General features: G+C 37.2%; 1 protein-coding gene across 9 annotated transcripts in view; it reads left to right on the forward strand.

The window, feature by feature from the left end:
- RAP1GDS1 (RAP1, GTP-GDP dissociation stimulator 1) overlaps window positions 1–17,449 on the forward strand; it is a 132,330-nt gene that overhangs the window by 20,033 nt on the left and 94,848 nt on the right. For 6 of the 9 annotated variants that reach the window (XM_014534013.1, XM_014534015.1, XM_005859269.2 and 3 more), the window contains exon 2: window positions 676–786. In XM_014534013.1, the coding sequence (XP_014389499.1) occupies window positions 676–786 (111 nt within the window). The remainder of the gene's footprint in view (window positions 1–675; window positions 787–17,449) is intronic. The other 3 variants (XM_014534014.1, XM_005859270.2, XM_014534017.1) reach the window with 1 other exon arrangement.

The following is a 17,449-nucleotide window of genomic DNA, read 5'->3' on the forward strand; positions in this document are numbered from 1 at the left end:
TATTTTTTTCCTTGGTGACGATGGAAAAAAACAACAAAATCTTATTTGCGATTCTGAATAATTTTTAGTAGTGTAAAGAGATTTTGATAATCTATGGTCTAGGAATCCAAATATGTATAATTAGGAGGTGAGCATAGTTTTGTGCATGTTTTGGCTTAAAGCAGTATTTTGATTTGAAGTGTTTTTGAAATGGCAGTGTTAAAGTAAGTTACAGATGGTATTATTTTAAGTTATATTATTTTGAAACATTTCTAAACCTTCATTTTAATTTTATGTCTTTAAAATACAACAGAAGCAGCATAAAATGAAATAAAATATTTGCAAAACTAAATTTTATTTTGTGGAACTTTAGTTGTTTTTTGTTTTTGTTTTTTTGATTAACCATGGCTAGTTTCTTGAACAAGCTAAATAAGATCTAAGAATGCTGAAAAAGATGTTCTGCAACCGTTTGTGGACTATTCCTGATATTTTATATATACAGCATGAATTCTTCATATTTGACTTAAATGGATAAAATTTTATTTAATAAATTAGTAGTAGTACAGTCCATTGCCATTTTGGTATGTATGTGGATGTTAATTCACTATAATAGAGCCCTTTGTCTATTATTTTAACTGTTTGTTATGTAGCATATGATGGCCATATATTTAGTAAGGTTTCTTTTTCTTTGATAAGCAGATAATCTCAGTGATACCTTGAAGAAGCTGAAGATAACAGCTGTTGACAGAACTGAGGATAGTTTAGAAGGATGCTTGGATTGTCTGCTTCAAGCCCTGACTCAAAATAGTAAGTATCATTATGTTTATTCAAATGCCAAACAAAAAGATTAACAGTCATTCAGAAATTGGTATGTAGTTTATCCATAACTTGCACTCACATAACTTGAATATTTTGAATCCTATCTCTGTATACTGAGGTTGTTTTACATGTTCCATACTCCTACCCCATATCGCCATCCCCAAAGTACTGAAAGCCAAGTTGATAGTCAGAAGAAAGGAGGAATTGATTGGTGATGGTGATGACATTAATACCATTCCCAGAGAGAGGCCATTATTTCATTTTTAACAGATAGTTGTTTTTCTTAACACCTACATTTGTTCTTTAAAAAATGACTGTGTTTATATGTGAGGAGACTAGGGAGGAGAAACAGAGGAAGATTAAAAGACCTAATATTTTAATCTGAGATCTTATGGCCACCTTTTAAATAATTTTACTTTAAAATAATGTGTATGCTTAGATTTAATTGAAAAGAACCATTAGGCCCTAGCTGATTTGGCTCAGTGGAAAGAGTGTCAGCCTGGGGACTGAAGGGTCCCGGGTTCAATTCCAGTCAAGGGCATGCACCTCAGTTGCAGGCTTGATCCTGGCCCTGGTCGGGACATGTGCAAAGGCAACCAACTGATGTGTCTCTTTCACATCAATGTTTCTCTCTCTCTCTCTTCCTTCCACACTCTCAGAATTGATTTTTAGAGAGTGTGGAAGGGAGAGAGAGAGAGAGAATTGAGGATTAACAGAAAAGAAAAGAACCATTAGTAGTCATCCAAAAGTCCCTTAAACTTGTGGTAAGATTTAATTTTTGGAGGTAAATTAAATAGTACTACCCATAAAAATTATACAACTCTTCATTGACATACATATTGTATTGTTGCATTTGAGCTATCATATTTCTATTAGTTAATTTCTGTATTCTCACAGTGAAGAGACAGGTACAGAATGATTTTCATTTTTTCCCTTAATTCTGCTTGGTTGCGCTATCATTTGCACTGTACTTATTTGTAGTTATGCCATTATCTTACCCTGGGACTAATTATGTAGCTGACAAAAGAATTTAGGAGAAAGTATATATTGTTAAAAGTTTCCATTTCAAGCACTCAGAGATGTATGTGCTATTTCTTCTTAATTTAATTTTTTAGTAAACTGATTAGTACTCTTCATTAAAAAGCACATTTTAAAGCTAGCTTTGAAAATTCTTTACAGAAATTCTCTTTCTTTTGATCTTAGAGATAATAGAGAAGCATTTAATACAGGGACTTTAATAAGAGCATCTGTATAAGACTCACAATGGTAAAGAACAAGAACAGGAAAGGAAAGTCTAAGGCTATGTTATCCATTGTTGTAGTACATGTGACTATTTAAATCTAATAATTAAATTAAAAATTAGGCTCCTTAATCTTACTTTTCAGTAGCCATATTTAGCTAGTGACTACCTAATTGGGCATCACAGATACAAATCATTTTCCATGATCACAGAAAGTTCATTTGGGTAACACTGGTCTAGAGGTAGAAATATCATGTGATGACCTGATTTTCACACATCCTCTCCTATATAATAAAAGCCTAATATGCTAAGTGTCCGATCGGCCGTTCAACCAAAGAGTAATATGCTAATGATATGCTAAGGCCACTCAACTGCTCGCTATGATGTGCACTGACAACCAGGGGGCAGACACTTGAACTGGTAGGTTAGCTTGCTGCTGGGGTCCAGCCAATCGGGACTGAGCGAGATGGGCCGGACACGCCCTGGAGCCCTCCTGTGGTCTCTCCCTGGCTGGCCAACCTCCCACATCCCTCCCCGGCCCCGATTGTGCACTGGTGGGGCCCCTCAGCCTGGCTTAAGCCCTTTCACAATCTGGGACCCCTTGGGGGATGTCGGAGAGCTGGTTTCGGCCCGATCCCGCAGGCCAGGCCAAGGGACCCCACTGGTGTACAAATTCATGCACTGGGCCTCTAGTATCTATATAAGCAGATTTATTTTATCATGTAATTAGACTAGGTAAATTGAATATTTCAAGTTCATTTTTTTAAAGAGTTGTTCTATTATAATGTTCTGTTTTTAATGGCCCAGTTTTTTCTCTGTGTTAGAAAAAGTAGAATTACCTAAATGGATCATTGGTTCAGGAACTGAAGAGCATGGAGGTGATATCATTAGTTATGTGGGGTGGATTGCTCAGTCCTCTCCTGGAAATACTGATAGAGAGATGAAGAGAAATTAATAAAAGGAAGCAAAAATTTATAACTTTTTAAAGAAAGGGTTCAAGAAATACTGAGAATTATATAATTGTTAGATTAAAATTCAGACCTATTACAGACTTATTCATGGAACCCATTTTTGAAAATGGTCTTAAACTTGTATATCATCAAATATTAAGACCAAATAGCCACTAGGTATTAATTAAAAACAATAAACTCTACCATTATAACTGTTGACTCCCCAGGGAGGGAACAAAAGGAATATGTCATTTTAAGAATCTATATCAAAATTTATGTCCTCACATCTAAGACTATTGGCAGAAAAGAATTTGACATAGGAAGAGGGAGTACATGCAGATGTCCAGTCTTTGACTGAAGAGTGATAGCTGTCATTGATTGAGCACCTGTTATGTACTCAGCACTGGGCTTGGCACTATATCTGTTATTTAATCTTTCCTATAGCTCTTGAGGATGTACTACCATCACCTTTAAAAGATAAGGAAACAGACCCTGTGATATTTGCTTTGCTCTGACGGAATCAGTTTGGATTAAAATTCTTAGTTTACAAAATCAAAAATTACATTTTGAGTAAAGTGCAGATTTTTGTTGAATTTATAAAATGTGAAATTGTTTCCGGAAGCTAGATTTTAAAACATATTATGCCTTAAATATTTTCTTTTTAAAAAAACAACTTTCAAATTGTTATTATTAAAGAGAAGGATGATATATAAACCTTGTTTTTCACTTGAGCTATGGACTAATATATTTATTTTATAGGCATTTATTGATATATTTTATAAAATTAGTATCTGGCTTTTAAACAAGAAAGGGTAAAAATATCAGATGTTTATTTTCTACAGTTGTTCTCTGAATAAAGTGATTGTTCGATTGCTACTGTCCTCTTAAGGGTAAAATTATAAAACATCTAACTTATGTGAATCTGTACTGTTATTTTCTTTTAAACAGAGACCTTCTAGTTTCATAATTCTTCCTTACTGTCAGGTGTTTTAACTAAAAATATCACTGTTTGCACCAGCATTGCACCTGATCAAGAAAGAATGATTTTATCATTTTATTCAAGTATAAGATGGCAATGTTTGTAACGGGAATCTAAACTTACAGTTCTATTTTATAATCTACTAACCTGCCATTAAAAAGGACAATTCTGAAAGGAAAGAAATTATGCTTTTAAAATTTACACTGTGGGAATTTAGTATATTTGAATTGTACATTACAAATGATTATAATATGAAATTAGAGTTTTTACTTTGATGTGTGATTTCAGAGTGGTTTTCTGTCTTTTTAGTTTGAGTGACATTAAATAGAGTATATGTGTCAGAATTGTGATGTGTGACTTCAGAGTGGTTTTCTGTTTTTTTTAGTTTGGGTGACATTAAATAAAGTATATGTGTCAGAATCATAAGAGACAAGAGTTAGAAAATTTGAATACTTATTAGACTTAATGGAAAATATTTTGTGTAAGCAAGCATTTTGTGTAAATCTCTGATCTAAATTAATATAGGAGCATTCATTCTCTCATATAAATACTTCAGTTCTCAGTTTTAAATGTTCTTAGTAAATATGTGAAGGCTACCAGCCAAGAAATCAGCTTTTGTTTATTGTGGTCTCTTGATTCAGAGACTAGTTAGGAGAGTCTCAATAAATGCTTGCTGAATTGTAATACAGTTACTCTATTTCATACTTACTTGAAAATTAAAACAATACGCCACCCATTTTTACCTCTAAACTTAACATAGGAATTGTCTTTATAGAAAGTATGACATCTGATAATTTTGCAAAACAAAGTATCATAAATCAAAGTCCCAAAGACAAGAAATATTAACAGTGCATTCATTATAGAAAATCTATTTCATATTAAGAACATGGGGACCATGTTGCATTGCTGGGGGACCAAAAAAACAATGCCAGCATGATAACCAACACAGCTTTAAGTTCTTTTCCTGCAGATTAGGCTGTTTACCTGTCTCATTGCCTCATTTACCTTTGTACTTTAACTTTGTTTAGTTAGTTGCCTGACAACAATTCCTATTTCATACAAGAGTCACATAATTGTTTATTTTCTATGGAACAACCCTGTGAGAGAATACATTTGTCTTAAAATAAAAAAGTATTTGCTATCTAGTTCCGCATTCCAACTTTTTATCATAGTACTCATCTAACTGTTGAACTCTTAGGTTTTCTTAGTTCTTATATTGATTTATCACTCCCTTCTAGGCTATAATTCTAAGTATACCAAATTATGTACACAAGTTGCTAATGCAGATTACTGTATGAATCTTCTCTAACAGTAAGAACTTTCTTTTGGTCTGCTTTGTGCCTTTAATATTTCTAAACAAATTTACTCTCAGGTTTACCAAAATTATTTCTTAAGTATAGGACTTTAAAACTTACTAATCAACTGTTTTTCAATAGCCATATTCAATCTGCATCACTGAACATGAAAGATTGCTGCTGTTTTCATAGAAATGAAAAATTATTTTACTTAATTCTTTAATAGGAATACCTAGATTATGCCTTATTATGCCTTTTTACCCTATGTTATCAAATACACTACAGAAGTGATAATGTTCCCTTTGTAAACTAATTGACTATGCTCACTTCCTTCACGTATTTTTTATCACATGGCTCTTTTAGTTACTGTGTTTTTTTTGTCCAAGAGGGCTTATATTGGTGCTAAACATAAATTATCAAAGTATCAGTTTTTCCTAAATAAATACAGGGGTGGGCAAAAGTAGGTTTATAGTTCATATGGGAAAGATATGCAGGTTATGATTATTGCAATAGCTTTATTCACACTCTGTTTCTCTGTTTAAAACTGTAAACCTACTTTTGCCCACTCTTGTTTAATATTTAAAGAACTAGAGGCCCGGTGCACAAAAATTTGTGCACTCGGGGGGTCCCTCAGCCCGGCCTCTGCCCTCTTGCAGTATGGGACCCCTCGGAGGATGTCCATCCCAGTGGGGACCCTCACCCCATGGAGGTTTGGCCAGCCTGGGTGAGGGGCTGATGGCTGTTTTCAGGCTGGCCACACCCCCTTTAGGGAAGGGGCGTCCCCACGGGGGTGCCTGGCCAGTCTGGGTGAGGGGCTGAGGGCTGTTTTTAGGCTGGCCAAGCACCCTGGCCACTTAAGCTCCCAGCCTGTCCTTTTTTTTTTTTATTCTGGGATTTATTTACCTTCTATAATTGCAACTTTGTTGCCTTTAGTGGAGGCCTGTGGAAAGCTTGGCTTCCTCCATTGCCAGGGGCAACCCACTCCTGCTCGCTCCAGCTCCGTGGCCACGGCTGGCTGAAAGGTATCTGAGGTTTATTTACCTTCTATAATTGAAACTTTGTTGCTTTCAGTGGAGCTCAGAGCCAGCCATGGCAGGCGGGGAACCTTGGCTTCCTCCATCACTGGAGCAACCAAGCCTCCTGCTTGCTCCAGCTCCGTGGCTGCCGGCCGCCATCTTGGTTGGGTTAATTTGCATATAGTCGCTCTGATTAGCTGGTGGGCGTGGCTTAAGGTGTAGCGAAAGTACGGTCAATTTGCATGTTTGTCATTTTTTATTGATTTTTTACAGAGAGGAAGGGAGAGGGATAGAGAGTTAGAAACATCGATGAGAGAGAAACATCAATCAGCCGCCTCCTGCACGCCCCCTACTGGGGATGTGCCTGCAACCAAGGTACATGCCCTTGACTGGAATCGAACCCGGGACCCTTCAGTCCGAAGGCCGATGCTCTATCCACCGAGCCAAACCGGTTAGGGCCATGTTTGTCTTTTATTAGTATAGGATAGAGGAGGCATCTCACACCTGTCAGGATAGCTAGTTCTTTTTTTTATGACTATTACAGTAGCTTTATTAACTCAAAAGAATATCACAATAATAAGACAAGTAATACAACAATTAATAAATGAATAATACAAGAGCAAACTCCATGTTTCATTACTCACAACTGTATACCTACTTTATCCCACCCTGTATTTTGAAATGCTTCCCTTGAGTACTTTTTGTTATCTAGTTCTTTTGGGTTTTGAAATCAGAACATATAAAAGTGATATTTTTGTTTCCTCTTTCCCTTGCATTTATAGTTGACTTACTGTGTTGCTTATTGGGTTGGCTTGAACTTCTGGCACAATAGTAAATAACATTGAACTGAATAGTACCTTATTTTAGTTTCTGATATTAATGGCAGCCCTTCTGATTCTTTACCAATTCAGTCTTAGACCTCTTGATTTAATGTAAAAGTCTTTTTTTCTGTTAAGAAAATAGTCTTAATTAAATAATGATTTTTAAAAAAAATCAAGAGTAGGTAACTTTAAACCACAAATCCTTAGCCTAATCAATTAGTATTTCAAAAAGTAAATATCCACCTTTTATTATTTTATGATTTGTTTATAATAAAATTATTTGTTGGGAACATTAATACTAGAGGAACTTTTTTTAGAATGGGAAGTATAACAGTTACATGGTCTCAGAGTCAAGGTCATTGAGTATTATTAGTGAGGTTCAATATAATTTATATCTTCCTTTGTGTTATTCAGGGACATATGTTTATGTAATGAGAATTAGTACCTAAAAATAACTAAAATTAATATGGCACTAGCCAGTTTGGCTCAGTGGATAGAGTGTTGGCCTGCGGACTAAAGGGTCACAGGTTCGATTCTGGTCAAGGGCATATGCCTGGGTTGTGGGCTCAATCCCCAGTAGGGGGTGTACAGGCAGCCAGTCAATAATTCTCATCATTGATGTTTCTATCTCTCCCTCTTCCTCCCTGAAATCAATAATAATATATATAAAATAATAATAAAAAATAAAAATTATTAATATGAATTAGATATTTTAGAATGAATGATTATTAAATGGTCTCATAAACAGCATAAAAATTTCTTAATTTAGTAATTATAGCCCCTATAGGTTCAAAACTACAGTTAGTAAAGCATTTTTTTCTACCAGAAAATTGTTTACAATTGCAAGGTCATACCACATTAGCCTTTGAACTATGTCTATAGCTATAAATTTAGATATTCATTTTTTGTTAGTTTCTATTATTCAACCCTGAAAATGTGAACTTCATTGCTTACGATTTTTCTTACTTTATTTTAAAGTAGCTTTACATAGATACATAGATTCCTCTTAGTGAATTTGTGATGCCATGTGAATTTTGTTACTTCAAGACTTAGTGAAATATGAATATAAATTATTTTATAGATTAAAATTGTTTTAAGTATTTTAAGTAAGAATATTTAAAAGTATGTAACTTTTGACTCAGAGGAAAGAAGAAATATTAGCTAGAAAAGTCAGTGATTAAAGTAAATTCTCCTTTTGGAGGTTTGATTTTGTATTAATCATAATTCACACAAATCTATAGTTCACCAATATTTTAAAACTAGAATGGATGTCCGTCATATCATGGGAATGTTTTATACTGAGTTAATAAAGAAAGCAAAATTATTTCATTTTTATTGTTATATATTTATTGTAATTTTCACTTTGAGTTATACTAGTAAATGTATGTGAATATTGATGACCATCTGCAAAATTGTTGAAATAGGAAAAAGAGTCATAATATTAAAGACAAAATACAGAGGAAAAGATTAATTCTTTGCTTGCAGCAGTCAAAATAAGGCAAAAATAGCTAGGAAATGGAAAAGGTCTCAAATTAAGAACCACTTTTTAGAAGCACATTAAAAAGAAGTTGAAGAAATGTACGCTGTCAGAAATATATCTTCTTAATATAAGGTACTACATTATTTTCTATTTGCTGTACAATAAGATCTTGTTGAAAAATACTAAGGCCAAAAGTATTATATGTCATATTCTTAACCACATGCAGTTCATTGTCATTTTACTCTTTCATAAAATATCACTAATAACTGAGGAAATGTGAATATTTCATGTTTTTATTAAGGTAGAGTTTATAAGTTTAATTTTTTAGAGTAATATTCATATAATTGGCTATATAATGCAGAGAATCTTAATTCTCTATTTTTTAAAAAAGTTAATAGTATTTAGTGCCTTTTGTTGTCAGATACATTCACTTGGAAATTTGGACTGTTTTACCACCACTTAAAAACAATGTATTTGTATATTTCTCTGAAATTTAAGAAAGCTAGTTCATTTAGGTAGAGTGAAAGTTTTTTTTTTTCTTTTCTGACTCTAGTTATACAGGGCCGTTGGAGCAGTAGTAGAGAATACTGTGTGACATTTCATGATCCTACACATCAGTTATTCATCTTTAGAGTAAAAAAAGAAAGTGCACTTACTAAGTGTAGATGGACTCACTAGAATATATGTATTCAGTTGAGTTCGTACTGCCATGCTATGTCATACTGCTTTGGTTAAATCTTCAATATCTAGTTTAAAGTTATATTTGGGACATTTTCTGCAGTCATGTCATACTTGGATGAGGTGTGAAGATTTAGACTGCACATCTTCCATCTTCAGGTCTCATTGATTCATATATTCAACACTAAGTATTTAGTATGCTATCTCCTATTTATTTTGTGTGCTATCTCCTCATAATGGCAGAAATTTAGTCCCTGCCCTCAGAGCTCATTATTCTGTGTTGGAGACTGATAAATAAATGTAAAGTTATAATTTATCATAGTAAGTACTGTAATAGAGATATGTTCAATGTCTGATAGGTGTGCATGTATTTAATTTATTGTCACATCAAAAAGGAATAAAAGGAAATAGGAAATGATCTGACTTTAATACTTAATTCAGCTTTTTAAAACTATCAACTCTTCAATTGTTGACTAGATTTTTAAAAATTTATAGTATACAATATTGGGCTTATGTGTACAACATGGTGATTTTACATTTATGTATCTTATGATCACAAGTCTAGTGACCACTTCATATTTATTACGATATTATTGACTATACTAGTGGCCCGGTGCATGAAATTTGTCCATATTAAAAGGGAATTAACTAGAGGAAATATTTTAATATTGCTATTTGCCTTTTCTCTATAATAGAAGTGTCAGAGATGAAAGAAAATTAGTAAAATAATTTTTACTAATTTGAAAATGTCCCTCCTGTCGGAGTCTGGGGCGCGCCGCGGGACCCAGAGCAAAGTCCCCACCCACACGCGTGCACCTCGAGATCACGAGACCCGGCCGGCCCCACCCCCCGTCAAGCCCCGCAGGGTGGGGGGTGCAGCCTCAGGTCCCCTGTCAAGCCTCGCTGGGCAGGGGGCGCAGCCTCAGGTCCCCTCTGCCTGGTGCCAGGGTGGGGGACAGGGCCTGAGGTCCCTGCTGATTGCCTGGGCGGGGGGCGCGGTCTCAGGTCCCTCGGTGCAGCCTCAGGTCCCCTGGCGCCAGGGCGAGGGGGTGCGGCCTCAAGGTCCCCTGACCCCAGCATGAGGGCGCGAGGGCATGATGACCATTTGCATACTAGCTCTTTATTGTATAGGACTAGAGGCTCGGTGCACAAAAATTTGTGCACTGACGGGGGGGTGTCCCTCAGCCCCACTTGTGCCCTCTCACAGTCTGGGACCCCTCGGGGGATAACGACCTGCTGGCTTAGGCCCGCTCCCGGGTGGCAGAGGGCAGGCCCAATCCCTAGGTGCAGCCCCTGGTCGGGCTCAGAGCAGGGCCGATTGGGGAGTTGGGGCGCCTCCCCCTGTCATGCACAGAGCAGGGCGGATCGGGAGGTTGCGATGCCACCCCCAGTCACGCTCAGAGTAGGGCCAATTGGGGGGTTGGGGCACCGCCCCCTGTCACACACAGAGCTGGGTCGATCAGGGGGTTGGGGAGCTCCCCCCTGTCACGCACAGAGTAGGGCCGATCCAGGAGTTGGGGCACCACCCCCTGTCACGCACAAAGCAGGCCAATCAGGGGGTTGGGGAGCTCCCCCCGTCACACACAGAGTAGGGCCGATCTGGGAGTTGAAGCGCTGCCCGCGACACGCACAGAGCAGGGCCGATCAGTGGGTTGGGGTGCTGCCCCCTGTCAGGCACAGAGCAGGGCTGATCTGGGGGTTGCGGCGCCGCCCCCTGTCATGCTGCTCCAGGGGCCGGGAGGCCTCGGGGCTCCACTGATCCCAGTACTGGGAGGCCTCGAGGCTCCGCTGATCCCGGGGCTGTTTGGCTTTGCTCCACCGCTTGGAGTCTGCGTATGCAAATTAACCGCCATCTTTGTTGGTGGTTAATTTGCATATCGCCCTGATTAGCCAATGGGAAGCATAGCGGAGGTAGGGTTAATTACCCTTTTTGTCTTTTATTAGATAGGATTCCCTATTCTATACATTACCATGACTTATAACTGGCAATTTGTACTTCTTAATCCACTTCACCCTTTTTTATAACAAAAATTGTTTTAGAAAACACTAGAAGTAGTTAATTTACATGAAACATACTGAGCTAACTTTTACTGTGCCCTGAGTAACTAATAATCAAAAGCATGCTGATGCTTTTGATTCACGAACCACTCTGGCATGGTTCTAGACCTGTGCTATCCAGTGAAGTGTCCACTAACCACATGTGGCTATTGAACACCTGAACGATACTAGTAACTAGTTGAAATTGAGATGAGTTATAACCTCAAAGGCTTAGTACTAAAAAAAGAACGTAAAATGACTTGATTCTTATGTTAATTACATATTGAAATGATAATATTTTTAAGTAAAATATTTATTAAACCTAGTTTCATTTGTTTATTTTTACATTTTTTTAACATGGCTGCTAGAAATTTTTAAACTATATATGTGGCTCACATATTTCCATTGAACATCACTATCCCAGACCAATGCTTTTCAAATATTAGAGTGCATAAAAATTATTTAGAGAAATCGTTAAAACTCAGATGTCTGGGTCCTATCCCCAGAGGTTTTATTCAGTAGTTTTAGGTGGAGCCCAAGACTTTGCATTTCTAATAAGCTCCCAGAGGACACTGATGTGTTAAGCCATGGATCATACTTTAATTAACAAGGTTCTAATGTAGGCAGTATCTTTTCTTCTGTGGCATGTGTGTATTCTTACTTGGAAATAGTTATTAAAAAGGATAAGGGATACTCTTTTTTAGGAGTAGTGGTATATTAGGGTTCTCAATAGAAAAAGAACCAATAGGATATGTAAAGATAGATTGATATCTCTAGATCAGAAATTTTTAATGTTTTTTATCTCATGGAACACATAAACTAATTACTAAAATTTTTTTGGTACCCAAAAATATATTTTGTCTTTTGCCAATATGACAGAAAGAAAAAAAGGTATAATTTTGATTCATTCACACCGGATGGCTGTGTTGTATTGGCTGTTGTCATTTTTTTAAATTTGGCAATCTAAAGGAAAAGAAGGCAGTGCTCCTGACTAAATAGTCAGGTATTGCATGTTTTAAAAAATTCTTGGAACACTGGTTGAAATTCTCTGCGATAGATAGTAAGAAATACGTCAGAGAGATTTTAAGGAATCTCACTCAGTTATGGAGCCTGGTAAGTCCAAAATCTTCTGGATGGGCTGGCAGGTTGGAAACGCAGGGAAGAGCTGATGTGCTGTCAGTTCTGAAGTTGATATGCTAACAGAATTCTCTTGCTCTTGTCCTGGGGGCGGGACGGGTGGGTGTGTGTTGTTTGTTAATGAGGTCAGTCTTTTGTTCTATTCAGGCCTTCAACTGACTAGATGAGGTCCACCTATATTATGGAGGGCAACTGCGTCACTCAGAGTATACAGATTTAAATGCTAACCTCATCTAAAAACACCCTCACAGAAATACTCAGAATACTGTAGTGTCTGATCAGATATAAGGATATCCTTGCCCAGCCAAGTTGACACATAAAAGTAACTAACCATCACAAATGGAATTTATATTCCACTAAAGTATCAAAATGGATTGTGTGGCATAATAATTATGTGTTGGGAAAACTGCTAGTGAGGAATGATGCCATTGGTATTAGAACTTTCTAGACAGGAATCTATAAATAATTTTACTGAGGTTTTTCATGACCTACTTTTTAACATTCATTGTGATAAATCCCAAAACAAGGCTCCAAAAGGCAGAGTAATGGGTTGTCTTGTTTTGTTTTGTTTTGTTTTTTGAAAGAGATATATGGATTCAAAGTCTAGGTTGTAGCATACAATGTTCTGTAAGATTAATTTATTTTAGATGCTTGTGATTTTCACTTTTCTATGGTTGTTACATAGACATCTTTTCTCCTCTTTGCTAAAGGAGCAAACAGGATGTTTTCATTTGGTTCATTATAACAGTGTGGATTATTCATCTTTTCTTTCTGATGTGTGCATGTGGGAGGGATAATATAAAGACAAGGTAATTTTCTACAATGATTTTTGAAGGTTTAAAGAACATTTTTGCATATGTTTGCTTTTGAAAAATATAATCTAGGACTTGATTAGCTTATGCAAAGTGAAAAGTTTAGACTCTGCATGAGCTAGTGATTGGTAAATAATTCTATAAAAAACTTTCATTCTTGAGAGAATTCTTAAAATATAAGATGGTCTTTAAAAAGCTCAGTTCTTTTTTTATGTTAAAAGTAATAACAACTTCTATAACATCAATACATGTAACTCAGTTGCTCCATCTTCAGTATTCTATAACTGTTTATCCATTCCTCTATTTTAACTTATTTCAGTGTATATTATTTGTATATTCCTTTTTAATTGGTTGAGTTGTAAGGACAAGGCAATTCTGTTGAACTAGCATTAATTGGGTACCACCATGTATTTGGTACCGTGCCCTGGAACATTTGGTAAGACAAGTAATAGTTAAATTTTAATAGAGTGTAATACATTATATGGTAGAGCTGATTATAAAATGTTGGGAAAACAGAGAGCTGGATTCAACTCATAGTTGTCTTTCAAAATGTCACAAAGGGACTGACATTTCACCTGGGTCCTGAAGGGTAAATAGGTGTTTTGTAGCCATACTACTCTTCTTTTACCTGCCTTTTCTTCAAACTTTGAATAATATCAACCATCTACCTTTTCACTTCTCAGTGCTGATAGCCTTCAGCTGCTGGCAAAAACAAACAAACAAACAAACAAAAAACCCCAAAAACCAGTAAAAAAAAAAAAATCACCCTGTGGTATAGAATGTTGCTATTACAAATTTAGAGTCTCTGGCCTCAGCTAGTAATGCTTTTTCTTTCTTGTAGAATATATATTTTCTCCTACTGCTTAGAATATGCTTTATTATCTTTTAAAATTCAGTTTAAATGTTACCTTATTTATGAAGATTTCCATGATCTTCATGGAGCTGTTGTACATAACCTCCATAGTAGTATCAGTCATCATTTATTAAAGTACTAGAGGCCTGTTGCACGAAGAGATTCGTGCAATAGGCCTTCCCTTCTCCTGGCTGCCAGCACAGGTTTTCCTCCGGCACCCGGGACCCAGGCCTTTGCTCCAACTGGAGCCGCCTTCAGTCTTCCGTCTTGGCTGCTCTGGCCGGAGCCACCTTCAGTCTTCCGTCTTGGCTGCTCCGGCCGGAGCCGCCTTCGGTCTCCCATCTTCAGGGTTCTGGCCGGAGCTGCCTTTGGTCTTCCGTCTTTGGGGCTCCGGCTGGAGCCGCCTTCAGTCTTCTGTCTTTGCTGCTCTGGCTCGCCTTCAGTCTTCCCTCCAACGCTTGGAGCCTACGTATGCAAATTAACCGCCATCTTTGTTGGCTGTTAGATGGCGGTTAATTTGCATATCGAGCTGGTTAGTCAATGGGAGGTGTAGTGAAGGTACGGTTAATTACCATGTTTGTCTATTATTAGATAGGATAGATAGGATTTCTCTTAATAGACAGCTCTGTGAGGTTATGATTTGTGTCTTCTTTAGCTTATATCCCCAGTAGGTACTCAGTAAAAATGCATTTCCCTTGAGTGATCTTATCCATTCTCAGGTCTTTAGTCACTATAAATAGATTCTAATAACTCGAACACAATTACAGCATTGAGTATTGGGGAGGGGGGTGATTTTGATGAGTAGGATCAGGGAATACTGGATTTTGAAAATATAGTGTACTTCACCCAGTTAATGTGAGGACCCAGGAATTATGGGAAGAACATTCAAGCATAGAAGCAACATATACAAAGTCATAGTGGTGGGGGGAAACCTATTTCAGTTAGAAACTGAAAAGTTTGGTATGGTTAGCAAAAAAGGTGCATTCAGGGAAGATAATACCTGGAAAAGGGAGTAAGAGGTCAAATTATGAGAGACATGCCATGTGTCTTAGTCCACATGGACTGCTATAACAAAATAGCCTAGATTGGATAGCACTTCTAACAGTTCTGGAGGCTGGGAAGTCCAAGATCAAGATCAGGGTATCTGGTGAGGTATGTTTCCTGACTCATAGATCGCTGTCTTTTTGCTGAAACCTTACATGGTACAAGAATTGAGGCATCTCTCTGGATCTCTAGTTGTAAAGCCACTAATCCCACTCAGGAGGACTCTTCCCTTATGACCTGATCACTTCCCAAAGACCCCACCTCCTAATACCATCACATTGGGGGTTAGATTTCAACATAATGAATTGGGGGAGGAGGGTACAAACTCACTCTAGCACCACGCTAAGGGAAACCACTGAAAGCAAATAAAAATCAGATTTGTATTTTTAAAAGATCTCTATGGTGGCAGATTTTAAGAAGGTTGGAGGATAGCCAATAAGAAGAAGAGGACATCTTTTTCTTAGAGGCAGGAGTTAAGGGTAGTTTACATCATGGTTAAGTATGAAGGAGTAAAATATTTGCACTCTGATACCAGGAAAGGTTATCTGTTTTCAGTATCTCTTACTCCTTTTTCCAGATATTTTCTTCCCTGAATGTACCTTTCTTTTGGTATATACAGAGAGTAGTAAATGTTTAGAATTTCTGGCTTAGGAAATGTAACAGGGGAATAACTAGAGTTAACTAAAACATTACTGAATAATGGAGAAGGTCCAGTTAAGATTGTAAAATGTGAACTTATCTTGTGGTGCTAGTTAACATATTTAATAACATAACATTTTAAAATTAGAGAACAGGAACACATATATGGCTGGATTTATCCATTGTCAGGGATTGAATGGCAAAGTGAAATAGATAGGGTTTTAGGAAAATTGCTGAAATCATTGATCATTTTTCAGAGTAGGTAGGGATGAAATGAATCATGGAGAGGGCTGATAGATTAGGAAGGAAGAAGTTGAAGGAATAGAGGTTTCAGTAAGGTTAAAACTGTTCAATAATAGAAAAATAAAATACATGATAGAATAGAAGACTGTGCTCAGAAAGTAACTTCCAAATTTAAGCTTTCAACCATGGAGCAGTTCTACATAATAATGGGGCCCTGGTGTGATTGTGTGGTGGATTGTTAAAGTACAGTAGAGAATTTGGTCACTTATTAAAGTCAAAGAATGTGAGGCCAAGTTATTAACCACTTCATGAAGATTCATAGTTGTTCAGGATGATATCAAGAATTGTAGGAGAGAGAAAACCTGAGAGTAAGCTCCAGTGAATTTGAGGGTTATTAGAATGCTAGTGATGAGAATGGGGCAAATAGAATGTCACCAAATGGTAGAGAAATTATTTTTGCCTGAAGCCAGAGGACAAACGGCTTAAAAAATATACTTTTCAGCTAAGAAAATAATAACTCAAGCTTCAAGCTCTCAGTCTTGGGGTAGAATGTAAGGAAAAGAGAGCTGAGTTCTGCTTAAGAGCAGTGAGAGGAAGGTAGTGTTTTGGGAGTGTCTGGCACTTGTTTAGAAAGTTTAGAGATCCTCAAAACAAAACAAAAAAATAACACAATAACCGCCCCCCCCCAAAAAAAAATAGAGATCCAAAGGGCACAGGTAGGAGTGTTCAAAACTAGGTCTGAAGGGAAAATTCTGGTCTAGATAGGAAATTCTGTGAGAAAGGAAAGTTCTTTAACCATCTTGCAGTTATTCTTGTTCTAGTTATATGGCTTGGGAGATTGTGATTCATTTTCTTATTTATGATCCTTTCTCATCCTCTCTTTAAGAGAGTGAATTCTTCTTTGACTAGTATTATTTCCTCCATTGTTCTCCTGAATTAGGCACCATTAACAGACTTCCTTCACACTTTTTCTCCTTATCATTTAAGTAAAGCCACCCTGTGAAACTCTGCTTTCTTTTCTATCTTAGGACATTTTGCCTTGACCTTTACCCCATTGATTTTGTAGGATTTTCAATTTGATATTTGTCTTGGGCATTACACAGAGACCTAAGCAATTGCTGTAATGCCATTATATCTAGTAAATCCAGAGCCAATTTGAAAACCTTTCAGTACTCATTTTGGGTGCTATACATTACCATTCCCCACATTACTATTGCCCAGTCTGCGAAGGGCATCTATATAAATAAAGAGCCAGGGGCCATCGCAACCAAATGGACGACTGAACGTACAACTGAACAGGCTGAGTGGGGCGACAAGGCCGGCAGGGGGCTTAGTGAGGGATGACCAAACGACCGAACAGCAGGCTGCATGGGGCGACCAGGCCGGCAGGGGGGTTAGTGAGGGACGACCAAACGACTGAACAGCAG

This window comes from Myotis brandtii, unplaced genomic scaffold, assembly GCF_000412655.1.
Source record: "Myotis brandtii unplaced genomic scaffold, ASM41265v1 scaffold124, whole genome shotgun sequence".
NCBI lineage: Eukaryota > Metazoa > Chordata > Mammalia > Chiroptera > Vespertilionidae > Myotis > Myotis brandtii.